Genomic DNA, 27,574 nt, shown 5'->3' on the forward strand with positions numbered 1-27,574 from the left:
TTTCTACCTTGAGGGGCCTTTGGCCAGATATTTAACCACTCTAAGCCTTAGTTCCCTTAGCATACAATGATTAAAATAATACCTGCTGGTGGAATTTTTTGTAATGTAAGTGTTCTCATTTGCAAATATCCTGGCAAGTAGTAGATAATAATAGTCAACATTTAACCTCACTTCCCCTCGAATCCCTCACCTGTCAAATGAAGACAGCCACAGTAATACTAATAAGAGCTAACATTTATTGAGAGCTTACTTGGTGCCAGACACTGCTCTAAGCAATTTACAGAAGTGCCATCCTTATAAATTGCTGTGGAGTAATTGCGAGGATTAAATAAGCCAACATGGGGGAAAAAGCGTTCGGCACTTGTGTTCTAAGTGCTCAGTAGCTGTTAGCCGTTATCGTGAACCCAACACCCACACTGTGTACCACGCCCCGGGCCAGGGAGTTACAGACATCACCCAGATCAGTTCTCCCAACTGCCACGGGAGGGAAGGCCTCTCCCTGTGACTGTGGTGAAAACAAGGAAAATGAGGTCCCAGGATGAAGACAGCTTGTCCCAGATGCCCCAGCTGAGAAATGGCATGCAGAGACTGTAATGCAGGTCTGTTTGATCCCAAAGCTGCTGCTTTTAATATGTTAGCATTGCAGTGCTTTCTGGAGAGGAGAAGGCCAGGTAGGAGCCCCTGGTTGAGGGATGTGTTTTAAGCAGGGCAGCGGGCAGTCAAGGAGACACGGCAAACAGAGAATGAGTGAGACCCAGGTCGACAGTTGTTACATTCCATCTGAATCGAGAGCACTGGCAAATTATTTTATCCAGTGGACTCGCTGTCTTGTGTCTTGGTGTTTAAGTTGTGGGACACTCCGTGGATTTTCTCTCTTTGCAAGCAATAAAGAGCCCACCCACTCACCCCTGTACAGAAAGTATTTTCAGTTAAACAGTGCTAGTCAATGAGGTCTCACTGACTGCAAAATTGGTATTTGTTCCTGAAGAACTTCAGAAACTGTAGATTTGGTTTTCAGCCAAGAAATAGACTCTCTATTATTGAAGAGTCTTCCCAAAGGCAGATGCCACCTGGCCATGGTGCTGTTTAGATTGCTTTATGCTTCTAGCTAGAAACAGGATGAAGTATATAGGAATGTAGTTTGGGGACTCAGAGGACCTCAGCTGCATGGCACACAAATGACACATGTCACTAATAGGGGTTGGGTGGACCGACCAGTCACAGACAGCACCTGGGTGTGGAATGGATAGGAAAGAGGATAGGTAGGGGCAGGACACAGAATGGACAGGTGAAGACCATTTGCCAGCCTCTCACAAATGGGATCTTCTGGGTCCCTGAGAATGGCCTTAATAGCGGACAGTAACACACAGACAGTTGGAGGTGTTAGATCAGGTGAGAAGTCAGTCCCATCAGACCTTTAGGAAGCTTCCTGCCCCGCTGTCAAGACCAGCCTCATGTAAGACTGGAGCTGATCAGCACATAAGGTAAACTGAATATATTCTGGGGACTTCTCAGGGAAGGTGAAAAGCATCTCCTCAGTTTGGGTGATAAATACTTCTCAATATGATGTCAGAATAGAATTCGTTTCACCAGACTCAGGTATGAACCTGAGGCTCATTGTTCACCCTCCCCCCATCCACACTGACACAATAGACCTCCATACTCTTCTCCACTTTAGTTTGGAGCTAAAACCAGACAGTTCAGGGAATTACTCTCACAGGATCTCTAACTAACTCTGGGGTCTATTCTGGCCCTGTGTAGTATCTTTTCAGTAACAGTGTTCAAACATCTTCTTAATGGCGCCTTCAGCCAGCAAGATCAAACCACTGCAGGCTCCTGCTTTGAAGCAGTTGCTTAGTGGACTGGGGAACAGGAGGACCTTGATGCTTGTCCACAGGAAGATCATACGGGCAAAAAGGAAGAGGAAGAAAATTAGAAAGCTGTTTAACCAATCAAGCGTGAAAACCCTCTGTAAGCATACTAATGTTGTAAGTTTTCAGTCTATCCAAATTAGCCTGCCATGGTCTTAGCACAAAGATGGGAGGTGTGGAGGACGCAGAGCCTCCTCCTTGTTTTAGGGACTATTCTTACTGCATCCCATGGGGACTTTAAAACACCAAGTTGAAGATAAAAATCAACATACATGAAACCACCAATATCATTCTGAAACAGGTTATAATTAACTGCAAAATTATGTGGTCAGCACTGTAAAATGGGTAATTACGGAAGAGAGTCAAGGAAGCGTCCTCTCAACCACTCAGGGATGATTACACTTGAAGGGTGGGAGGGTTTGGGTATATCATTAGTAGCTAACTTGATTACTTCATGTTCTAGGCAGTAATTCTAAGAGTTTTATGTTTCCGAACTCCCTTCATCCTCAAAACAACTCCTGTCAGGTAAATATAATCTCTGCTTATTAGACAGACTGAGGCACACAGAGATGTTCAACAAATTATTCATGGTCACACAGCTGTTTATTGGTAGAGTTTCTTTTCCAGAAAGCATTAACATCTTTTCGAAAAATCGTGTACATGTATTAATATTTCTGTTAAGCAACAAAATATTGCTTTGTGGCCTGCTAAAGTCTTGCTGCGGGAACGGTAATGTAAGAGCCATATTTTTATTTTTTTATCAAATATTTTTATTTATCAAATGCCAACTGTATGCCACTTGACCTTCAAAACCCTTTTTCAAGTAGGTAGCAAATGAGGAGAAATATGTCAAGTAGCATGGCCACCTGTGAAATGACCCATGTTCTTTCTACTCTCCTAATCGCCTCAGGCAGTTGCATATTAATTGAAGATAGCTTATGACAGGATTACATTAAGTGATGACTATTCAGATAATCATGTCATTTTGTCCTTCATTGTATGCTCAGAGAAACATCAAGTCCCGGATGTTTACATCTAGTTTGTTTTACATGTGTGTACAGAAGAAACTAAGACTTAACTCCCTGCCAGTGTAGTCTAGGGATTATCACATATCTCAACAAAAGACAAGGATCTGGGTGGTGGCCATCTGAGAAGTCAACCTGAGCACATCCACACGCTCCTCTGCCGAGAGGTGGCCCCCAGGGCTCTGGGAACTGCTACACAATGTCCAGTTGTAGTCGGGGATCAGAATCTCCTGAGTCAAAATGGGTGGCACACTCCAAGAGCTGTAGCAGCGCACATGAAAAAACTGACTCAAACTCTTTTCAGCAGCTGAGGCCTGTGCGGTTTGCTATATACTGTCCCCCCCTGCATTGAATTAAGAAAGCATGATTGTGCTTTGTAGGCCCTATATGTTTTTATGGGGGTCTTGGTTTTATCTGGCATAGAGAGAAAAATAATAAAGTGACTTTGACTAAATGAAGCTTTTCTTCCCCCATACAGTTGGTGTCAGTGGTTAAAACCCAACTGGAGGGACACCTGGGTGGCTCAGAGGTTAAGCCTCTGCCTTCAGCTCAGGTCATGATCTCAGGGTCCTGGGATCAAGCCCCACATCAGGCTCTCTCCTCCACAGGGAGCCTGCTTCCCCCTCCCTCTCTGCCTGCCTCTCTGCCTACTTGTGATCTCTCTCTGTCAAATAAATAAATAAAATCTTTAAAAAAATAAAAAAATAAAATAAAATAAAACCCAACTGGGGCAGGACTTCAAGCAGAACATTTAGCAAAGTCTAGATCTAGACACACTGGGATATTTTTCAAAGAAGGGTTTTATTAGTAAATATATTTGGGAAATTCTAAATGAAATATAATTTACCTGGTTTTATTAACTGCAGGACTTATCAGAGCCTTTGCCACACATTGTTAGTGTCCTGAATTTATTTGGCCTTAAAACCTTTTTTTTTTTTAACCTAAAAACCTTGTGTATTTGGCACTCTGTAGAATACATTACCTGAAAACTCATGGATGAAAATAGCCTACTCTAGGAATTTCTAGAAAATCTCATTTATTCAGTATTGTTGAATAATGAGCTGCTCAAAAGAGGACATTTTTCAAGTTCTCCAACAAAAGGTTATTGAGCACAGTGCTTGTCCTTTAAGTACCTCTAATTTTTAGACTATTATTGAATTTTGTTGTAAAGAATGTGACTTTTTGTCTATGACTTTCTTTTCTACTGTGGTCTTTAAAAATGCAAATCATTCAACTCTACTGTCTTCTAGTCGAGTGATCTCCTTGAGGCTTATTGGAGTATTGGTTTGTCCGTAAGCTGATGGTCCCAGTCTTTATACTTTTGATAAACATATTTCTCTTTGGAATGGATATTTTTGTCTCCTTTTCATATTGCTTGCCTAACCTCTAGCTTTTTTAGTATTAATGTGGAAGATTGCTCTGCTTTGCAGTGTTGTAAATGAAGGCTTGGTAATGTGATGTCTCAGGCCACAGCTCAAAAGCAGTACTTAGATGCCAGGTGCTTACTTAGACTCTGGGGATGTAAAGAGGAATGAATCAGGGTTCCAGAGGCCCTGGAGGACAATTTTGCATTGCGTGCATAGGCGCAGTGGGAGTTCTGCGAAGCGAAATGGAAATGAGCAGGGAGGGGAGCTCTGAGGATGGCCTGGATGGGGAGGGTGGAGCCGAGCCTGGGGTGGTACAGGAGGAGTAGTAGTTGGGAAAAAGGCTAATATGTTTCTCTAAAAAGTGATTTGCAGTGCAGTTTTGGTTACCTTTAAGTCCTCCCTGTCATTGTGAACTTGGCCTTTTTTGGAAAGATTAAGTTAACACAATAGAGGCACTTTGATGTCTTCCTGTACAGCATCTTGAGGCTGGTAACATGTAAAATCTTCTTTATGAAGTTTGAAATGATTTGGTTTGTTGTTGTACCTTCCTTCCTAGACAATTGACAGTTCCAACTGTGTGACAACAAAATGAGTGTGGTATTCCTAAAAAAGAGTTTCCTAACATTACTGTCTGTGAACTCAATTCCATGTAGCTTAGGGCAGTAATTCTAGAAGACGATCAGCCAGCATCAGCATCACCTGGGATGTCGCTGGAAATGAAAACAGTCTTCCCCACCCCAGACCTACCGGGTCAGCAAGTCTGGGGATTAGGCTGGTGGTTTTTTTTTTTAATGAGCCCTATTTAGGCGATTCTGATGCCCAGTCACGTTTGAGAATCACAATGCCTTGGAGGTTTGGTTGAAAGCCTTCAGAGGGCTGAGTGAATGCCCTGAAACTGATGCAGGTTTGTGAATATGTGTGTTCCACGCATCTTTTGGAGGAAGTGAAACCACCACAGTTTTCACTGGGGTCTCCGATCTGACCCCAGCAATGGAAACAACACCATTGAAATACCAGGATCCAGCCTTGGTGTCTCCAGTCACCACCCTGATTTACCTTCTGGATGTTTTTTACCTGGGGATCCACAATTTGATCTCAGGGGGTGTTCATCTGCCTTTCTCAGTTTCTGAGCACCTTTGGTCTTGAATTGCATGTAGGGGCCAGCTTCCTACATCCTGAAGCTCAGTGGAAACAGTTGTTTTATGACAGAAACTTCTGGCTTGATTGTCTTAGAGCCAAAGATCATGTCAATGCTGCAACTCAGAGATCGGCATCTACAACCTCTTTGAAATAAATATTGAGTTGTTTTAGTCTGCGGTTACTCATGCTGATGTGAAATATTTACCTCTGGGTTCATGAGCAGGGAATTTTAAATGATTGTACTCAAACCAAACAAAGCACTGTCAACAAAAAAAAATCACCTATCACTTGTTCCGTGAGCATTTGTTAAGAGGTCTGGTCTGTGCTAAGTCTTAGACACACAAAGTGGAATATCCTTTGGAGTCTGGAATGGGGGAGGAGTGGGGAATGGGGAAGGATGGGGGATAGGCTTTGGGGGAGGTTGAACTGCGATTAGATATAATAGTAAATAAAAATCAGACTCTAAGGAAAAATTTGCTCATTCTTTCTTGGGTCAGGGCATGTGGAGATGGCAATATACGTGAAGAGTCTTTCACAGAAAATATGATTTTTTTCATTGCGTCTATGGGATAAGAAGGAATTTGTTTCTGGGAAAAATAGATATTAAGTAAGTATTCCAGGCAGGAATAGCAGGCAGAGTCATGAAAGAGATCTAACTGTGTCCAAGGAATGGTGACATTTCCAGGATGGATAAAGTACTTTCCATCCCATGAGAGCGTTGTAGGTGGAGAGCAATAAGAAAGGAGCCCTACAAATAGAGGTGGAAACCAGATTATAAAGTGTCTTCTGTTCTAAGCTAAGGAGCTAAAAGTCATGAATCTTACTTCATAATATCAGTGTCTTGATGTTGTTAAAATATTTATTTATCTGTATGAATTGCCATATAAATATATTACTTAGCTCTAAATACAGTATTATTTCTCACACACTTTTAAACCCTCTATCATATACATGTTGTTGTGATTTCCACACTTGTGCTGTTTTGCTTCTCCTATTCCTTTCCCTTACAATGTCTCTTCTGAGAAAAGTGAGGCCATCAGAATTAGCTGGCAATTGATCATGACCCTTATCCTACAGCTACTTTGTGCTAACATCTTGTTCTGTAGTTCTCACAACAACCCTTCCAATGGGGTGTGATTCCCCATTTTATAGAAGGAGAAAATGAAGAACAGAGAGGTCTGTCCTCTGCCACATGGGGTGAGTAACAATTTCTCAACTGAGCAGTTGTGAAAGGACTTACTAAAGCAGTTAGTTTGGGGACACATATATGTAAAATATAGACTTAATTGCACAAAAGTTTAATTTTGTGCAAATTCCTACATATATGCCCTTGTAGCAACTCCAACTGCATCATCTTCCTGCTAAAATATTGCTGAGATGACAGAGTAGTATGATCAGATTGTTCATCTGGCTTCTCTTTGAAGAGATGTAGACAGAGAAGACAGTAAGATGCTTTGATAATGGTCCAATCAGTAGAAATGGAGCGGTGTATTACTGGGTAGATGGTTAGCCAGCCCTTGTTGGAGTTAGGCCCTTACCCTTCTGCAGAGACTAGGACACAGGAGCCATATATACAGGTGTTGGCTGTTTTTTGGCAGCCTTGAGCCTTCCTAAGCAGGAACATAATTAAGGGGGGTCGAGCCATTAAGGATGTGCTCTTGCATGTAGAGCCTGTGCTAGTGTTTGTTCCAAGACTTTAATGTGGTGAGGTGAGGTAAGGTTCACAAAATCAATTGTGCTGATTTTGTGATGGTCCGCAGTGTTTATCAGCCAAGACTGAGGCATCATCAAGAGGAGGATTCAGAGGAGCCTGAATGAAGTTTGCTCAAAGAGAGAATCTTTGCGAATGGCCTCCTTTGCTTTTCCTTGGAAACCAACTAAGTTTTGGTCTTTATGGTTTTGCCTCCCCTCCCTAGGAGGAAAAACACAGAAAGGAAGAAATATCAAAATAAACAGAACTTGTCTCCTAAAAGTCTAGAGCAGAGTGGGCTCAAGTCTCTTATTCCTTGCTTCATTTTCCCTTGACTCCACAAATGCCTTCTAGACCTTTCTAGAGAATATCCCTTCAAAATAAAAGATAGCCCCAAATCTATTTTTACTCAGTTCAGTTGACTAGAAGAAGAAATATAAAGAGAGGAAGTAGATCCAAGAGAAGAGATTGTCCAAGAAAAGACACCATGAAATGACGTTAAGATTTTTTTATAGCTTGTTAGTTCTCTCAGTAGATGCTGCCCTTCTTAGCACAGTTGTCCAAATTGTTATCCTTCATCAATATCTTAACTCTCCTTCTATTGAGAAAGAGATTTGGGAAGAGCTTTGACAAATTCCTAGAAGTTAGGGACCAAAATAAACAGTGGTTGAAGGAGAGAATAAATGATAGTCATGGATGGTCTCTGAATTTTTAGGGGCTATGTTTGGACCATTTTGTTGTTTGGATTGAGACCTGGTTTTAGAATTGTACCATTGACCATGATATTTTGACCTTTATTTCTATGTAAGTTGTAGGATATTTCCAGTAGTAAATGAAATTACTCTGTAACCTCTCTGTGAAGAAATTATTTCCATCTGACAACTTGTTTGAAAGAATGATTTATCAAAATATAGAGTTAGTTTCGGTTTTCACCCCACCTGGATTCCCCATGTGTATTTGTCACCAAGGACTTGATTTTCCAAGTCTTCAATGCGGATAGAAAAATCACGTTTATCTCTTCATTACTTTCTCTCTTTGGCACCTGCTTATAAACACTCATTAAGAGAGATAAAAGATGTTGTAATAAATATTGACAGTCCAGGAAAAACTGTTTAGTTCTAAAAAATCTCTTTGTCATCCTGAAGGTAGGCTCTTCCATTCTCCTCTATCCTGTTTTCCATCTATTACCACACATAGTCTAACACTGGAATTACAAACAGTCCTACAAAGGTAAAAAGTAATTATGCTGAGTGAAATAAGTCAAGCAGAGAATGCCAGTTATCATATGGTTTCTCTTACTTGCAGAACATAAGGAATAACATGGAGGACATTAGGAGAAGGAAGGTAAAAAGTGAAGGGGGGGAAATCGGATGGGGAAACAGACCATAAGAGACTGTGGACTCTGAGAAACAAACTGAGGGTTTTCGAGGGGATGGGGGTGGGAGGACAGATGAGTCGGTGGTGGGTATTAAGGAGGGCAGGTCTTGCATGGAGCATTGGGTGTTAAACATAAACAATGAATCTTGGAACACTACATCAAAAACTAATGATGCACTGTATGGTGACTAACATAACACAATAAAAAAAGATACAAAGTTAAATAAAAAAAATAAAACTAATAATACAAGTTGGAAATAGACAATATCTTAGAAAATATACAATTCCTCTACTGTAAGAAAGAGAAAAATGGAGATTCCCCAAAGGACAAGCATTCTTTTTTAAATCCCAGCTCAACCAGATTCCAATTTAACACATGTGCGTGCAATTCATACCAGGCGAAAGACACTATAAAGGTGCTGTGGGACACACAAAGATAAGTAAAACCAGACTATTCATTCTGAATGGATAAGGACATTAGAAAAGTATGTTCACAGCTCTGCATATGACGTCACATAACGCAGATACAAAATTTAATTGCAAGAGGGAAATTCTTTCAGTTGAGGATGAAACTTCATTATATAATAAAATGAATATAATAATAGAACCTGTCTGGCTCAGTGTTAGGCATTTAACAGCTTGTAAAAAACATAACTGCTCCACTCAGGGATGCAGACACAGCTCTACCATAACCCACCCTCTCACCTATGAGCAGATATATAAGAACATAAATCAAGGGTTGTTGGCATCAATACTGTAGCCTCTCTGCAATAAAATTCTCTTTGGATAGCAAGTATTTCAATATTTATAGATTTTTTTTATTTTCTCCACTGGTCAGAATTATATTGGTTTTAAACAGATTTAATCACTAGTTAAAGAAGCATGAGTTATTCATGGCAGAAAGTAAACCACCTTCATTGATTTAGAAAGCTATTCTGCTTTTATTCTACTCCTCTTTTCTTACTTAGAAGGAATTGTTTTCTCCGTCTGCAGTAGAACACCTTTATTTGTACAGCCTATAAAGGTGATCTGTAACCAGGGCAAGTCCATAGAGTGTCAAGAAACTATATTCTTTTAATATTAGTCACTTAATATTAACACCAGATTTACTGAGTAGGGCTCAGAGAGAGCTTAGAGTGTTAGCACTTCTGAGTTTGGCTGGCCAATGTACTGATCAAATCCGTGAGAATCTATGAAAATTTAGAATTCAAGTGGAAATCCTCAGTGAACAGATGAAGGTGTCAGCTTAGGAAGAGCTCAGGACTGGCAGAGTAGATTTGAGTATATCCCAAAAAGATGGGACAAGGGAATTCATGAGATAAGATGGACACTACGAGAGGGAAGAAAATATAGAAACAGTATGATCAATAACAACTATAATAGCTAATCATTTTTGAGAATTTACTACCTGATAAGCATTAGTACATGCTTACCGAAATTACCAGGTTATCTCAGGAATTACTATTTATCCACATTTTTGAAATGTAGGATGTTAAGTAAATCTACCAGAGTCATAAAAACAATAGGTTTTGGGATTGGACTGGTGTGCTGGTGACTCATTTGTCTTCATTTGCCTAGAAGTTTCCTAGTTGTAGCACTGAAGGTCAGCTATCTCAGGGTCTCCCTCAGTCCTAGGCAAACTGGGACAACTGGTCCCATTAACTGGCACCCAGAGCTGCTGGATTCCAAAGGTTAGGCTTTAGTTGGGATGTTATACCTCTTCCACTGAGGAGAAAGAGAGCCAATGATCAGCAATGGGATTTTGGGAAATGTTAATGACTTAAAAAATTGGAGAAGTCTACAAGGTCTTTACTTGTAGGACCATGTCTGTATTCTTTGCCTATTTTATCCCCAGTCCCTGTCACTATGCCTAGGACAGCATAGATGCTCATAAATACATTTGTAATTAGTAAATTGATGAATGACGATTAGTGATTGGATGAACAAAGAGGTAAGAGGATGAATAGGGCAGTATCATATCCCACAAGGATCAAGAAGAGAACTCTTAGACTGAAATGACAAATATTGTAACAAATGCTATTATTGATTAAAGGGTGATGGTTTCGTGAACTACTGGTCATGAGAAACTTCAGGATTTAGACTTTGAAGAGAGGGTCGCTTGGAAACTTACAAACTTTAGGAGAGGATGAAGATACATCAGTGGGAGTGCCTGCTAATGGTAGATACTGGGAAGCAAGAACTGGCTCTAGGGACTAGATAAGGAAAGGGTGAGCCCAAACAAGCTGCTTTGTTTTTCTCTTTCCTTGGCTTAGAGAGGCTGCTCAGTTAAAGGAAAAGGGCAAGACTTGTTGGAGACTAACAAAATTACACACTGAGCAATAAGAGAAACACCATAGGAAATGGTTTCTTCCCGACTCAAGAAGTGGGGGAGGATGGAACAAAGAGGAGTTGACCAGGAAGGACATTGGAACTTCCTAAGAGATAATGGCATCTCAGCTAGACCCAACTACGGCTCACTTTTCTTTTAGTCTTTACCTTTTTGGTCAGAGCACTTCATGTTTCATTAAACTGAGATGAATTTAAGTCCCTCATTATGCTGATGGATCTCTTGTCATGGGTCCTATGTGTGTTGACCCCATCGTTAACAGTCTGTGTTCTAAAGGAACATGATACCCAAGTACAGTATGACTAGCACATGAGAGAACATGGCTATCTCCTCTCTTGTTCTGGACCTGAAACTTTCTGAGCAGGTTACAATTTCATTAGCCATGTGTTTTGCAAGCCACTTCACACCTCAGATTTATCTTCTTGTTTCTTTCACTTATTTTGCTGATGTGCAGCATGTGCATTTTTCCCTGTGACTTTCTCTCTGCCACCGCAAAAGAAGCAGTATTGCTTTAGCTATGGGAGAGGCATCTGCACCCTATCTTGTCTATCATTAATAAACCCTCAAGCTCTGTTCTCATTTCTAAGCTACTAATGTCTGGTAATGATTTCCAAGTCAGAACACACACACAGCTGGATATTCAAACCCCAGGTTAAATTTTGTTTTCTGACACTTCACCTGTTTTGAGTTTGGAAGTAAGACTAGATGTGTTAGGAAATTTATCCAAGAAGGTGGAATATGGGGTAATGAAAAAATTCACTCCTTTGACCTAACCGCTACCAAAGCCCTGACAAAAATGTTTCCCTTAATCTCTGAAATCAACCTTCAGAACTTTCAGCTCCTGAGGCAGGTACCATTACTGTTGTTATGCTATTAAAATTTCTGCAGAGCCGTTTTTCTCGAAGGGTAAGAAAATTGTTTGGGGCTAGGTTGGGATTGGTTTGATTGCTGCTGATATAAACATTTCTGAATTGTGTTTTCTTACATGCCCAAATAACCCAAGAACCTCAAATTAAAGAACAAAACAGATTGACTAGGCAAAGCAGACTTTTTTTTTAAAAGCAAAATTGAGTACAATAATAACAGCTTTCAGAAATTGTGAAAATGTCAATGCAAGAAAATTAGTTCTAATGTCAGCCTAGCCATAGAATTTTATTGAGGAAATTCTCATCTGAGCATGGAGCATTTAAATAATGAATTTACAAGGAAAAAACACGAAGAAATCACAGAAAGCCATTACTTACAATAAGAAAAAACAAGCACACTTTAATGATTATAGATTTGAGTGTAGAATATTTTGCCTGATTTTTGTTTCATTGCCTCTTTGTCATTGGAGGCCTGTCAGATGATTTGGGTAAGTATCATGGGTGAATGTCTTTGTGTTTGCTCAGCAGAGAACAACATTTGCAATATGTAAATAGGGTGCCTCATCCCTTTGGATGCCTTGGGATATGTATAATAGATTAAGTTGGCTTTGTGCAGAGCAAACAGGTCTGTATTACCAAGAATATGAATGATGGTGGTTTCCATAATTGCTAACATCTGGCTTTCCATAAATCTGTTAAATTGCATGGAAGCAGAATTAGATTTCTGTGTCATAAGTAAAGCAATTACATGGAACTCTGCAGGCAATATGGTCCTATATTCAACAGTGAAATCCTTTCATTTTGGAGCAGCAAAAGGAAATCCAGGTTTAGCACCTTGCTTTGATGGCACACACTAGGTGTGTTTGTCTTTATGCTCAGGTTTCTTGATTTATGAGAGGAAAGCACTGCCAATATGCTTGCAACTTTGTAAATGCAAAAATAACCAAATGTTTAAAAAAAATCAGATTATACTTGGCCATTAATTGCCAGTTTAGAGATTATTTGAGAGAGGATCTTTATTTAAGCTAAAGATCCTTTTGTAGCTACTGGTTGGAATCTTGAAATTACTCTTCCAAACAATTTCTGAAGTGCTTGGTTAATGGGTCTTCCTCTGTCCTTGTCCTCAAGCATGTGACAGGAAATGGAAGTGGGGATGGAAGAAGGAAGGTTGCCTTCCTATTTCAGTGTGGTTACTGTTTTGCTATATTTATTGTACTTTGAACCAGACTTATGGGCTTTCCCAGATGAAAACTCAACAATAAAATGTGTTCCCTGAGGGGGGAGGTTGCATTTATGTCTTACGCCTTCTGAACACCCATGAGACCAAAATTTTGCAAAATAGGCTTTATGGTAGTAATGGTTCAAAAACTTTCTAGATTTAAGTAAGTTAAATAAAGACATTGTACAGCCACAGTGCATTCTGGAGTACTTTGCACGGAGAAGAGAAAAAGGAAAAGAGATTTCATCCTTGCCCTCAATAAGCTCACTATCTATCTATGGAGATGGGTATATTAAATGTGAATTCCTAAGAGATAAATGCAAGGATAGCATTGTGGATAAAGTAGAGTCAGTAGTGACTGATATGCAGAATGAGATATGCTGATGTTTGATCCTGATTTTGAAGACGGCACAGGAATGAAGATAGCATAGGAAGGGAAGTGCTTACCTCATCAACTAATTAATTTGTATGTCAACCCATTTCATACAGGCTAAGAAAAAGTAGAGTAGGGATGGTGAGATCACTCCCATAATAAGAAAAGACATAACCAAGACACAGACAGAGGAAACAACACAGACTGTTTGTGGATCATTCATTGAAAGGGATGAGACAGAAGCTAATAATTGAAGTGTTAGATCAAGGCTTATATGATATTCCAGGAGTTTAAATCTTCTATTATAGACATCAGTGATCCACTGAGAGATGGTAAGTAGAGGAGTGACATGGACAAATTTGCTTTTTAGAATGCCACTCCCCTGTGAAAGGTGTTTAGAGTAGTGATTCTCATCTGCCTGAACAGAGCCCAGATGTCTGGATCCTACTTTACACCAATTAAATCAGTCTCTAGTGGTGGTGAGCCTGGGCACCAGTACTTTTTAAAGTCTCCTCAAATGTTTCTGTTGAGCCCACCATCAAAAATCATGGGATTAGAGTGAGAAGTGATTGGAGTCAGGAAGACCAGATAGGAGGCTAAGGCAGTAGTCAGGGACATGTGTGAAGAGCTGAGCTAAGACAGAATTCAGAGAAATCGGAATTTGTTTTTTTGTGATTACATGTGTGTTGAGCCATCAGTTTATCTATCAATTAACTCTGTCTGTATTTTCTGAACATCCGAACTGGATTGTAAACGTGATGAGACAAGTGTAAGACCGAATATTTTAATTATCACTTTCAGCAGAAACTGAGGAGTGAGAAAAATGCAAATGTATCACTTTAGTATTGTTCCAAGACAGGATATACCACCAACATTCTCACTGCAGTGGGAGTTCAAGGAGGTGACTGATTACTGTGAATTAGTATAATATTAAGAGATGCTTAATTGAGGAGATAGGGCTTGAATTTTGTCTTAAATATCTTATTTGACTTTGAAAAGACCATAAATTGGAGTGCCTGCATGGCTCAGGCAGTTAAGCCAATGACTCTTGATTTGGGCTCAGGTCATGATCTCAGGATTGTGATACTGAGTGGGGCTCTGGGCTCTAGGCTGTGTGCATGGAGCCTGCTTAAGACTCCCCCTGTCCCTCTCCTTCTGTCCCTAACTCCCTCTCTGCTCACATGTGCGCTCTCCCTTCCTCTCCCTCTCTAAATAAATAAGTAAATAACTGATCAGAAACCAGTTGGGTATGGTTTTAAAGATTTTATTTATTTATTTGACCGAGAGAGAGAGACAGAGAGGGAACACAAGCAGGGGGAGTGGGAGAGGGAGACGTAGGCTTCCTGCAGAGCAGGGAGCCTGATGTGGGGCTCCATCCCAGGACCCTGGGATCATGACCTGAGCCGAAGGCAGACGCTTAACGACTGAGCCACTCAGGCGCCCTGGGTATGGTTTTAAATAGGTGATAAATAAGCATCAGAGATGCTAAATAATGTGACCAAAGACATATAGTCATGTATAAAATGCCTTGTATGTAGTAAGCACTCAATTAAATAGAAGAGTATGGTTTCAAACAGGGGTCACCTGATTCCCACATCCAATGCTACTTTTAATTGGGAAGAGTTAGAGGAAGAAAACTGGCAAGATGAGAAAGGTTTCTAGGTAGGAGCATATAATGGTCAAATGTGTTGGGAACAGCATGGACTCTATGAGGAAGAGTAAAGATGTAACTGAGGTCAGATTATAGTTGACTTGTGGTCTAGGTATTGTAAGTTTGGTTCATTTCCACAGTTTTCAAGGGAGAAACAATTTTTCATTAATGTCTTTAATGAGGCTACATCAGATGGGGCAAAGACAAAAAAGAAATAAATCTTGAAATAAGCTTCTAAAAATATTGTATGAACTCCATCACACTTTCTGCTTTGTACCTCTGCTGTGAAGCCAAGTTTTATACCAGTAATGCTACATGCAGTCAGCAAGGAAAGATAGGTCATTTTTTTCTCCTTATGTTTAAGTCACAGTAGTTTCAAATTTCTAGCAAATTTTGAGTCATTATATTTTCAGAATTTTGACTAAAAAGGATCCATGTAAGATCTTATCCCTGAAAATGAGTTTCAGTATCCAGGTAGTAAATAGTTGAAGGTAAAACCACACAACATTCTAGTATTCTGAAGGATGACTTGAGACCTTGAGTTGGCATGGAAAAGAACTCTCCTGCATGTATTAGGAGGCCCAGGATACATCCCTTGCTCTAACATGGTACTAGATGTGTGACCACTTACTCATCTCTGTGCCTTAATTTCCTCTTTTATAAATGAGAATAACTGTTTCTATCTTGCAATCATATGGCATAACTCACAGAAAATCTTTGAAAAACTTTGAAACAATATCTAAGTACAGCGTACTACCAGTAAAATTGATATTATGCCTTTTTAAGCACTTCATTGCTCTGAGTACTTTAAGAAAAAAATGCTACTTTTAGTTATTTTTTTCTTTAATTTAGCCATAACCCTTAACCAGATGCCTATAACCTTATACATATTTAACTCGAAATTTAGTCTGTAGAACAAGTTAATTTATACTGATCTTAATCTAACTTACTATACGGGTTAAACCTCCCAGTCGGGGTGCCTGGGTGGTGCAGTTGGTTGAGCCACGGACTCTTGGCTTCAGCTGGGGTCATGATCTTGGGGTCGTGGGATAGAGCCCTACATCAGGCTCCACACTCCATGTGGAGTCTGCTTAGAACTCTTCCCTCCTCTCCTTCTGCCCCTCCCCGCCCCCTCAAATAAGTAAATAAATCTTAAAAAAAAAACCAAAGCCTCCCAACCAGAAGCCTACCAGTAGTTATCTCTGTGTACTTCCATGTTTCCTTGTTATCACCATTGCGAGATCAGCATCTTACACATCATCACCAACGTTTATGATACCCAGTGTGCATAAAGACATTGTATGTAGAAGACTTGGTAAAAATATACTGGAATCAGTGTTATCAGCATCTGAAGGATACTTGAAGGACATGGCAGTAGATTAATCAATGGAGCAGAAGACTGACAGACAAATGACCAGTATCTTTAAATAGTGTAAAGACTGTCATAAATAAAGAAAAATCAAGTAGACTTTTCTTGAGTGGTCTCAGAGCTAGGACCAGTAAGTAGAAGTAAATGGAAAATATAGTTCATTTCAATTTAAGGAAGACATTTCTAAAAGAGTTATTCAGTGATGGAATTGGCTGTCTTTTGAGGTAATAGATAATCCACTGGGGAAGGGCTCAATCCAGGACTGGACAGCTCTGTGTTTGGGATGTTGTTAAGGTCACTCAAGCTTTGAATGTCAGAGAAGGCTGACTGGATTTATGCTTTTCTTCCATATTTAGCTGTCATTCAAAAACAGCAAAATATATGTGTGTCTTCCATCAGCATCCGTGCCATGCCTACAGTAGCTCTCAGATGGGTGTTTTTGTGGGAACAGAAATGTTTTTAGCCCTTAGGATGGAAAGGATTCGATTAGGCAAGGCACTTACCAGGAATTATTCCCTCTTCTTTTACCCTTGGCCCGAGGATCTGGGGGCAGTCTAATTGGTTCAGGGTTGTCCTAATTGCCCCACGTGTTCCTAATCAGTGGCTAATCTATTCACATCTTTACTAAAAGACCCAGATCTCCATAGGGTGTATCCACACTGTTAATGAATTAGCACTATATATGGCCTCTGGACGGTATACTTCTTGGGAATATCTTAAAACTAGTTTAGAGCTGCTACTGGATAATTTAGTAATAATTGGAGTCCAACAGCTGCAGATTCGAGTATCAGACCTGCCACCCATTAGCTATATGACAGTTATTTTATGTTATTTCACTTCTGTGAGCCTCAGCCTTATTATTTGCAAAATAGAGATAAGATGCTCCCACACAGAGCTGCTTTGCAGAGTAAATGAGATGATGCATGTAAACAACTTGGCACAGTACCTGGCACAAGGTAAATGCTCAGCAATGTTAATCAATGCTATCGTAAAGGGTTACTATTTTCTAATAACAATCTTGGCTAGATTCTGAAGCTCTGTGCCTTCTTTATTGCAGACATTGATGAATGTGCCTTAAGAACTCATACCTGTTGGAATGATTCCGCATGTGTCAACCTGGCAGGGGGCTTCGACTGCCTCTGTCCCTCTGGGCCCTCCTGCTCTGGTGACTGCCCCCATGAAGGAGGACTGAAGCACAATGGGCAAGTGTGGACCTTGAAGGAAGACAGGTGTTCTGTCTGTTCCTGCAAGGTAAGGCTCATCGAGGGCAGTGGGAACTGCAACTGTTCTTTTCCTTCCTTCACTCTCTCCTCTTCCACCCCAGTGCTTTTCCACAGGTGTTGACTTGTGGGTCTCCTCTAGTTTCTGAAAAGACTTCTCCTGTTCTAATCCGTGCTATAGCTAATGATGATGCTGAGTGGCAGCAACCCTGTTTTGAACTGATTATGCTGTTCGTGAGAAGTTAGGTGTGTAGTTGAGAAGAGACAGCAGAGCACAGAGGGACTGGGGCAGAGAAGCCAATGTTAGTCCCTCCACTGAAAGCCTGCAGTGCCTTTCGGGCTGGCTGGGTGAGAGCTTTCATGAGCCCTCATCCCACACTTACACAAACTTGCTGATTAAAATGACTCTTTGCCTGAAATGATCACCTATGTGAACTCTCTCATTTTTGGGTGATGCTGCCCAGAAAAGCAAGGCTCACAGCCTTGCTTCCAGTGGTCAGAGACAGGTGGACCTCTATTCTGAACAAATGGTAATGATTGTATGAGGCCATCTGGTAAATGATGTCTTCTTCTTGTTCGTGTTTCTGGGCTGACTATTCCTTACATTATGTTCTTTGGAAAAGTAAGTTTAATGCATGAAAATAAAATTCTGTCATCACCCGTTTTTGCTTTATGCTTTGCAAAATGGGCCTATTAAAATGATTTCCTTGTGCTTTATTTCTTCTTTTGTTGATCTTGCCTATTTCTTTTCCTTTGATATTACTTTACTGTAGCTCTTGCATTGCATTTTTTATGTATATTGGGATGGTACTTTTTAATCTTGCACTTTATGGGTGTGGGAACCATGAGAAATGACTTGTTGAGTAGCCTGTTAGGGAGCTGGTATCCTGATAAATTCAGAGTTCTCTCTGGAAATAGAGTTAAAACGTCATTCAGTTCATTCTCCTGCCTTCAAGTCTGCCACACCTCCGAAAGACCTGGGGGCCCCTTTTTAAGAAAGCTAAACCAAGTGTTTAGATTACCCCGTGAAGTACATTTTTTTTTATCTTACACATTCATCTGGTTCCACACATCCAAACATAGCCCCAGGGACTCCGTATACTGAGTATCTCCCATGTTCGGAGCATTCTGTAATTTAAAAACAGCTTCACACTTAATTCTTATAACACAACTTTGAAAGACAAAGCTTTAAGTTTTAGGGCAAATGATGTGCCCTAAATATCACAAGATGTAAATATCCAAGCAGGGAGTTGAATTCTGTTGGCTTGCCCCAAATTTCATAGTTCTCTTATCTGGCCACATGTCATAAAACTCTACAGATGGGTACCTACTGATAAATTTAAAACTAATTAAGCAGTCAGTCCAACTTGACTGAGCTCAAACTCTAAACTTTGTACTGTGTTAATGATCACATGGGGCACTGACTCAAAGGACAAAGTTTTTAGTGAAGGAAATGCTTGTTGTGCTTTAGAATAGTTGAGAAAGTTTTGTGGAAGAGGTTGGCAATTAGGTCTCCATTCAGCCAGCAAAACAAGACTGCAGTTCTTTATTAGTTCTTCTCTAGAAAATACTCTTTTCCCCAAACTTACGAGGATGATCACAACCTGACCCCAAATCCTTTTTAGGCTTCATAGGTCCCCAGTCCCTAGAATAAGCAGTAGATTTTAGCTGAGTCTTGACTAATGTATGACACCAAAATTTCTTGTTCAGTTTTTGTTTTATTTAAGCCCAAGGGAGGGAAATTACCAATCACTAAAACTTCCCAAGTTTCATTAATGAATCATCCTAATAATCCAAGCAGTATAAATTTTTATATTCTGCTTTGATTCTTAAAATCTCTCCAAAGTCATGAGAATTTGAAACGCTACAGGAGATGAACAGATGTCGTAATCCTATACTGTTAATATAACTCACCTCCTCCACAACCCCACCCCTTAATGAATAAAGTACTGGAAGATTTCTTTACCTGAATTTTTTGCTGGTTTATTTTCCAGTTGCACTTATTACTCATTAATAACATAACTTCAAGAGCTTGTGGAGGGAGAGGAGGGCCTGAATTTAGGAGCTAAATTAAAAACCCTATATCAAATTCTATAAGACATTCCCAAAAGTTGAACTTATATGTGACCCTGCTTTTTTTTTCTTTCCATTATTTGCAACTGAAAGTGTTTTATTCCAATTTCATAAGAGATAGCTTTAGTACTTAAACATCTAAATGGACTACAATAGCATCAACTTAGAGAATAAGAAATAAAATCAAGGTTGGGACATAAATCCTGGCTCTTTAACCATACTGTTGTTTCAAATTCAAATAAAATCGAATCACATAATAGTAGAATTACCCAAGCCAACAAAGGGTCAAGGCTTACTGTTAAAAGAAGCAGAGTCAATCAGTCTACAGAGTCAATGCAATCCCTATCAAAACACCAATAGTATTTTTAATAAAACTAGAATAATCATCCTAAAATTTGTATGGAACCACAAAGCATTCTTGAAAAGGAACAAGTCTGGAGGTATCACAATCCCAGATTTCATTTATACCTAAAGCTATATTGACCAAAACATTATGGTATTGGCACAAAAATAGAGATAGATCAGTGGAACAGAATAGAGAGCCCAGAAATGAATCCACACTTAAGTGGTCAATCTACAACAAAAGCAAGACTATATAATGGTGAAAAGACAGTCTCTTTGATGAGTGGTATTGAGAAAATTGGACAGCTACATGCAAAAGAATAAAACTGGATCACTTTCTTGTACTTCTACACAAAAATAAACTCAAAATGGATTAAAGAACTAAATATGAGGCCTGAAGCTATAAAACTCCTAAAAGAAAACATAGGCAGTAATTTCTTTGCCATCAGCCTTAATAACATCTTTCTAGACCTGTCTCCTAAGGCTAAAGGAAACAAAAGTAAAAATAAACCATTGGGACAGTAACGGAATAAAATTCTTTGGCATAGCAAAGGAAACAAGCAATAAAATGACAAGGCAACCTACATAACGGAAGAAGATATTTGCAAATAATATATCTGATAAAGAACTAATATTGAAGATATATAAAGAACTGAGACTAAACACCCAAAAATAATCTGACTAAAAATGGCCAAAGACCTGACTAGACATTTTTTTCCAAATAAGACATCCAGATGGCCCACAGGCACATAAAAATATGCTCAGCATCGTTAGTCATTAGGGGTATTACGAATCAAAACCACAATGAAATATCACCTCATACTAGTCAGATACGCAATATCAAAAGATGAGAAATAACAAATGTTGGCAAGGATGTGAAGGAAAAGGAACTGTTATGTACTGTTGGTGGGAATGTGAATTGGTGCAACCACTGTGGAAATCATTGGGGAGGTTCCTCAAAAGTTAAAAACAGAAATGCCATATAATCCAATAATTCTACTACTGGGTATTTACCCAAAGAAAATGAAAACAGTAATTCAGAAAGATAGACACACTCCTGTGTTTATTGCCACATTATTTACAATAGCCAAGATATAGAAGCAACCCAAGTGTCCATCAATAGATGAATGGGTAAAGAAGATGTGGTATACAAATGCACATATGGAATGATGGAATTTTACTCAGCCATAAAAAAAGAATGAAATCTTGCAGATTTACAATAACATGGGTGGACCTAGAGAGTGTTATGCTAAATCAGAGTAAGGTAACTACCCTGTGATTTAACTCATGTGGGATCTAAAAAAAACAAATGAACAAAGCAAGAAAAGAAACATACTCAAATACAAAGAGCAAACTGATGGTTGCTGAAGGAGAAGAGGTTGGGTAAGTGGGTGAAAGGACAGCATAGGGAATATAGTCAATAATATAGTATGGTGACAGATGCTGACTATACTTACTGTGTTATATAGTTATATATATATATATATATATATATATATAAAAATGGGGGTGGGGAGTGCAGACTAAGAGTACCCACTTGAGGTATTATGCTGAGCGAAACAAGTCAATCGGAGAAAGACAATTATGATCTCCCTGATATGAGGAAGTTGAGAGGCAGAGTGGGGGGTTTGGGGGGTAGGGAAGGAAAAAAATGAAACAAGATGGGATCGGGAGGGAGACAAACCATAAGTGACTCTCAATCTCACAAAACAAACGGAGGGTTGCTGGGCGGAGGTGGGTAGGGAGAGAGTGGTTGGGTTATGGACATTGGGGAGGGTATGTGCTGTGGTGAGTGCTGTGAGGTATGTAAGCCTGGCAATTCACAGACCTGTACCCCTGGGGCTAATAATACATTATATGTTAATTTAAAAAAAAAATACCCACTTGAACAAAGTTAGATCACACAATTGAAGAAACATTTAGATAAAACTTCTCTAGACCCTTAAGGCAAGAGCTCAAACAAGACAGGCAAAAAGGCAAGATCATTAAACAACAGAAAGAGGAGAGTGGCTCTTAGAGAAAGAGTTGAGGGGGAAAAGCTATGCATTACAAAGACTAGTTCAAAAGCTTCTTGGAATCAAACCTGTACTGATGCCATGGAGATGAGGGGAAAACCCATCAATTTTGAGGGGGAAAAGTGGAGAAAAAACACGAGTACGTGATGGATATGGAAACTGACAGTACTAATTTAGCACACAGTGGGTTTTCCTGAAGAGAAAAACACAACAATTGTAGCAAACCAATTTTACAGAGAAGAGAGAAGGATGGTGGTTTGTACACCAAAAGGATTCTATTACTGTAACAAGACCAATCCATATAAAGCCATCAGGACCAGTACTAGTTCCATAGGCATCAGGGCAAGATTATGTCAGCATAGCATATGAAATTTCAGACTGGCTTCAGACTTTCCTCCAAAGCTCAAGATGTCACTTTGTGACCTTGAGCAGATGACTTAGCATCAGAGCCTTTTTTGTCAGCTGTACAATGAGAAGAGTGGCTAGATGATTTCAGAAGTTCTTTCTGGCTCTAGAATTCTATAAGTCTGGAAACACCAGCTGGTGACATTTATGCCCTCTGTATTTCTCTTTCACTCTTTCCAAAATGTTTTAGTTTGGGGCTTAACATCATTATTCATGCAGACCTTTCAAATCCTTTCCAGGATTTTCCCTTTTCTTTCCTGCCAGCAGCTGGTATTTCTATATTTACTTTATAGTATTATGTATACATTAATTTGCATATTTTACATTGAAGTAAGATTGGTTTGTCATCATATACAAATTATTCTTTTGAATTCTCTACAATACAAAGAGCAATTATTTGGGTCAGTTTCATTTTTGAAGGTTTAAATACTTAAATGGTTTAAAAATAACCTGGATTACACAATAAATTACATTTTCCCACAAGGTTTTCAGCCCTTCTAACACCTGCTTAAAAATGTCAGGCTTCAAGATGTCTGAATATCACTATAGGGCTGAGTACACCAGCATTAGTCTTTTGAGTCCATTTGTTTTATGTACATAATTGTAGGAATTTTTCTTAAAGTTTTCTTTTTTTTTAAGATTTTATTTATTTGACAGAGAGAGAGATATCACAAGTAGGCAGAGAGGCAGGCAGAGAGAGAGAGAGGGGAGGAAGCAGGCTCCCTGCAGAGCAGAGAGCCCGACGCGGGGCTTGATCCCAGGACCCTGGGATCATGACCTGAGCCGAAGGCAGAGGCTCTAACCCACTGAGCCACCCAGGTGCCCCTTAAAGTTTTCTTAAAACAAAAGTTTTACATGAAAATGTTGTACTCCTATGCTGAGGTGTCCTATCATCTAATTCTGTTATTTTATCCATTTTAGATATAAAATGCAGCAATGAAAATTTTAAATATATAAATATATATGAATTATATGTATAAATATTCAACAGAGAAGGTTTATAAATAGCAGGGAAAAAATGGTAGAGTTGGAGTGAAATTCTTGTCAAAGTCTTTCCCTAGTTTTTGGTTTCATATGTAATTTCAGGGCACCCTTACCTTGACAAGAAGCAGATGAAACACCTGCAATGAATAATTAGGGCATCCATGAAAATGTGCATTTAAGTAGGCACTATTGAATGATAGCACACAGTGTAGTCCAACATAATTTCTCCTTTAACTTTGCCACATATTATCTGAAGTTCTGATAAGATTTAGAAAAGTCTTAATTTGATTTATATAGGACACATGGCAATGAAGAGACCTGATGTGGAAGAGAGGGCAGGGGGAACAATAATGTCATTGATAATTCTGTATAGATATTTTTGGGCAATTCCTTTCTCCACCCCAGGATCTTCCCCCATCATAAGGGTGGAGGTAGAAATGAGCTAACATTTCTCATGTGTCTGGCACTCTTTGTATCCCCTCATACTTTGACAACAATCTCATGAAGTAAATATAATTATCCCTTTATAGAAGAAACAGAAACTCAAGTTTCACACAAGTAAGTAGTGACAGTAGAAGTGAAACTGAGATACCCATGACAAAATCACCAGGTCTCTACTTGAAGAAACTGGCTCCCAGCCCTACTGCTCTGCGTGGGTGTGGTTCTGTGAATTCTGCAAGATATTTTACATATCCAAGCCATGGTTTTATCAGTATGACTGGGTTAATATCTACAGACACATTTACCCTGAGAGTGAACTAAGATAAAGATATGTTTGAAGTACTCAACTCAGAGCCTTGAAGAGAGAGCTGTCTCTCCTGGAGTAATCACTTAGCAAAAAAGAGTCAAAGTTATTTTAAAGACCACTTCTCCCCTTGAGAGTCAATACACCAGGTTAGCTACCAGTGTTTCATGCCCATTGAAAGAGGTCTTGAAACATGTCTACAAGTTAATGGAGTTCAACAATAAAGCCAGGTCAACACAAATGGATTTGGGCTTTTGTTTAGAAGCCATATGCTTCCTTGGCAGTGACAGTGATTTTATGTACCTTCAGACCACTTAGTTGATTAGGGAAAAGATTGCTGAATTGCTTGGAACCCATGTTCTTCTAGCATTATCCAGACTACAGATACCCAGCATGAAAAATGATTCTCTCTCTGGGCTTGACCCCTAAATCTTAGTTATAGCCCAGTTTCTTTTCACAGATACCCATCTGTGTCTCTTCCATTTATAAATTTGTCAAGAGCTTTAGGAACACATCTTTATTTTCTACCTGGGCTACATGGGAAGAGAGAGAGGTCTCAGATTTATTAGCATCTAGGAAACTGCAGCATTTTAGTATGACTACATCGTGGCCATATTTATATTTTTGATTGTGGAGTTGAACAAGCAAATGGGTATACAAACAATCGCCTTTTATGCCCTGGTAGAGTCATGAACAATTTGTTAAAGGAACATAGAAAGGGAAAGTATACTCTATCCTAGGATCTATAAAGAACTCCTCAAACTCAACACACACAAAACAGACAGTCATATAAAAAAATGGGTAGAAGATATGAACAGATACTTCTCCAATGAAGACATACAAATGGCTATCAGACACATGAAAAAATGTTCATCATCACTAGCCATCAGGGAGATTCAAATTAAAACCACATTGAGATACCACCTTACACCACTTAGAATGGCCAAAATTAGCAAGACAGGAAACAACATGTGTTGGAGGGGATGTGGAGAAAGGGGAACCCTCTTACACTGTTGGTGGGAATGCAAGTTGGTGCAGCCACTTTGGAGAACAGTGTGGAGATTCCTCAAGAAATTAAAAAGAGAGCTTCCCTATGACCCTGCAATTGCACTACTGGGTATTTACCCCAAAGATACAGATGTAGTGAAAAGAAGGGCCATCTGTACCCCAATGTTTATAGCAGCAATGGCCACGGTATCCTAGGAGGGTAACAGAAAGAAATAAGGGAGATGCCACAGAGGAGGTGAAGTTTGAGTGAGACCCTAAGGATGAGAAATTTAGCCAAGGAGAGAGACATGTGAGGAAAGTGAATCCCAAAGAGGGAAGAGCAAGACCAAAGAGGCAAAAACACTACATGTGTTCTGATAAGGAAAATGTGAAGTAAACGATGAGCTTTGAATATCAGAGAAAAAAAAAAGAAGAAGAAGAAGAATATGGGAAGGGTGATAAGCCTGGGGAGATAAAGGCTAGGGACACAGCCAGACGATGGAATTTAGACTTAACTTGTGGGCTGTAGAGGATCATGAGTGACTTTTTGTTTAGGATTGGCATGGCCCAATCAGGGTCTGATCCACAGCACAACAAAAAGACTGAGGAGATCAAAACTAAATGGAGAGATATACTTAGGCTGAAGTAAAGTTTCGGGAGCGTACAGATGAGAACCTGAAGGAGGGATAGAGAAGTAAGATCACATGAAAGATAACAGAAACTAAGTGATATGTCCTGAGGAATGATGATGTCAGACTCTCAAACTCTGGGGCAATGTGTGCCCTCATTCTGTGGGCAGAAGAGAAGCTCGAGCCCGGCATGTTTGAGACTAGCATCCCCATTTTCTGGGGCAAATGATTTCAGGTGCCACTGACAAGAGAAAGAGCCAGGGTCAGCAAGTTAGGCCAGTGCACACTGGATAAAGGTCAGACACAATACTGACTCCTGCACCATTACCAACTACGGCGACTATTAGTAGAAAGTGGCAGAAAAAGAACATGCTATGCGGGCCAGATTTCATTTCTGTGCTTCCTATAGCATTGTTTTATCTTGATTTGTTTTGTTTATTGAAATGTGACTAGCACGCATCCTAGAACTAAGTGTAGTACTGAAGACTCGAGCAATGCCAAGTCTTGAGTTTTTCTGGCAATGATGGAGGTGGATAGGGATATGGATACCATAAATAACCAGTCACCCTCCACATCGTCATAAACAGAAGGAGGGTAAAGTGGGGGAGGAACTTTGCCAGATTATCTGGAATGCTGTCATTTGACCTGGCCTTATATGAGCCTTTGCTCAGAAACTGAGGAAGGTGGCCACGGTAGGGAAACCTAAGGGGTTCATGTGTTTCCTTCAGGCAAGAAGGAATCTCCGTCTGCTGGGAGTTTACAATAGAATGACCCTGCCAGTCTCCATGTGACTCTTACACATACAGTGAAGAACAAGGATGAGTCAGCTTGTGCCTGGGGCCAGGATAGAGGTTAGTTTTCTGAAATCCTGCAGTTTACTCAGAAAACTGTTCTGCTTTGCCGTCATAACCTAACCAGCAATATTGTCAGTACCTTCCTCTCTAGAGTGTTTTTGATGGCAGGAGTTGGCTGTGCAATCCCCAAGATTGTGTTTCCTTTTCTTTGAAAGATGAACAAAGTGGCAAGTTTAGTTCCCCTTAAAACTCTAGGGGTTCTCTCAAGGAAGAGGGTCTTCTTTTTCATTCCCCTGACTTCATACTTCCACTGTGCCATTCCAAACCCTGCCTTTCTTTGCAGAACCTTAAGGGTTATGCCATGCTAATCCCCCAATGGACTGGGTTACCTTATTTCTCCATCAGACATTCTCAAACTTTCCTGTGCTCCAGAATCCCCCAGAGGGCTTGTGAAACATTGATCACTGATTCTACCCCTAGACTTTCTGGTTCAGTGAATTGGGTTAGAGCCCAACAGATTTCATTTCTAGCTAGTTCCTGGGAGATTCTAATGCTGCTGGTCAGAGAATCACTCTTTGAAAACCATCGCCCCAAGAATCCTTCTGATTTCAGTTTGTGTGGAAGTCCTTTTATCCTATCCTCAGCCTCCTCATGATACAGGGAAGCAGCATATTGGAAAATCATTGCTATGAAAGTCCAGAGTACGGTCTAGTTCCTATTTTTACATTACTCTGCTATGTGGAAAAGTCCTTTCCCCTCTCTGGTCCTGATTTCCTCTTCATTAAAATGAGACAGTTGGATTCAATGACTGGTAAAGGTTTTATTAGAGAGGTGCTAATTACAGAGGGCTAATAGACTAGTTGTGGGATGTAACCTGGAGGCAAAATTAATATTTTGTAAAGAAGATTGGATAGCACACCACAATAAATTTGCATGTGAGAAGATAGAAGAGATGGGTGGGTCTAGAGTACCACTCTGAATTTTACCCTTTATATCAGAGATCAAAACATGTTTTCTATAAAGACCCAGACAGGCTTTGCTTATGTACAGTCTCTCCTCACATAATGAACTCTGACATTTGAGTG

General features: G+C 39.8%; 1 protein-coding gene across 2 annotated transcripts in view; it reads left to right on the plus strand.

Moving 5' to 3' along the window:
* NELL1 (neural EGFL like 1) overlaps positions 1–27,574 on the plus strand; it is an 822,741-nt gene that overhangs the window by 785,957 nt on the left and 9,210 nt on the right. For both annotated transcript variants that reach the window (XM_032881211.1, XM_032881212.1), the window contains one exon: positions 17,353–17,546. In XM_032881211.1, the coding sequence (XP_032737102.1) occupies positions 17,353–17,546 (194 nt within the window). The remainder of the gene's footprint in view (positions 1–17,352; positions 17,547–27,574) is intronic.

Source organism: Lontra canadensis, unplaced genomic scaffold, assembly GCF_010015895.1.
Source record: "Lontra canadensis isolate GAN:19392208 unplaced genomic scaffold, GSC_riverotter_1.0 scaffold74, whole genome shotgun sequence".
NCBI lineage: Eukaryota > Metazoa > Chordata > Mammalia > Carnivora > Mustelidae > Lontra > Lontra canadensis.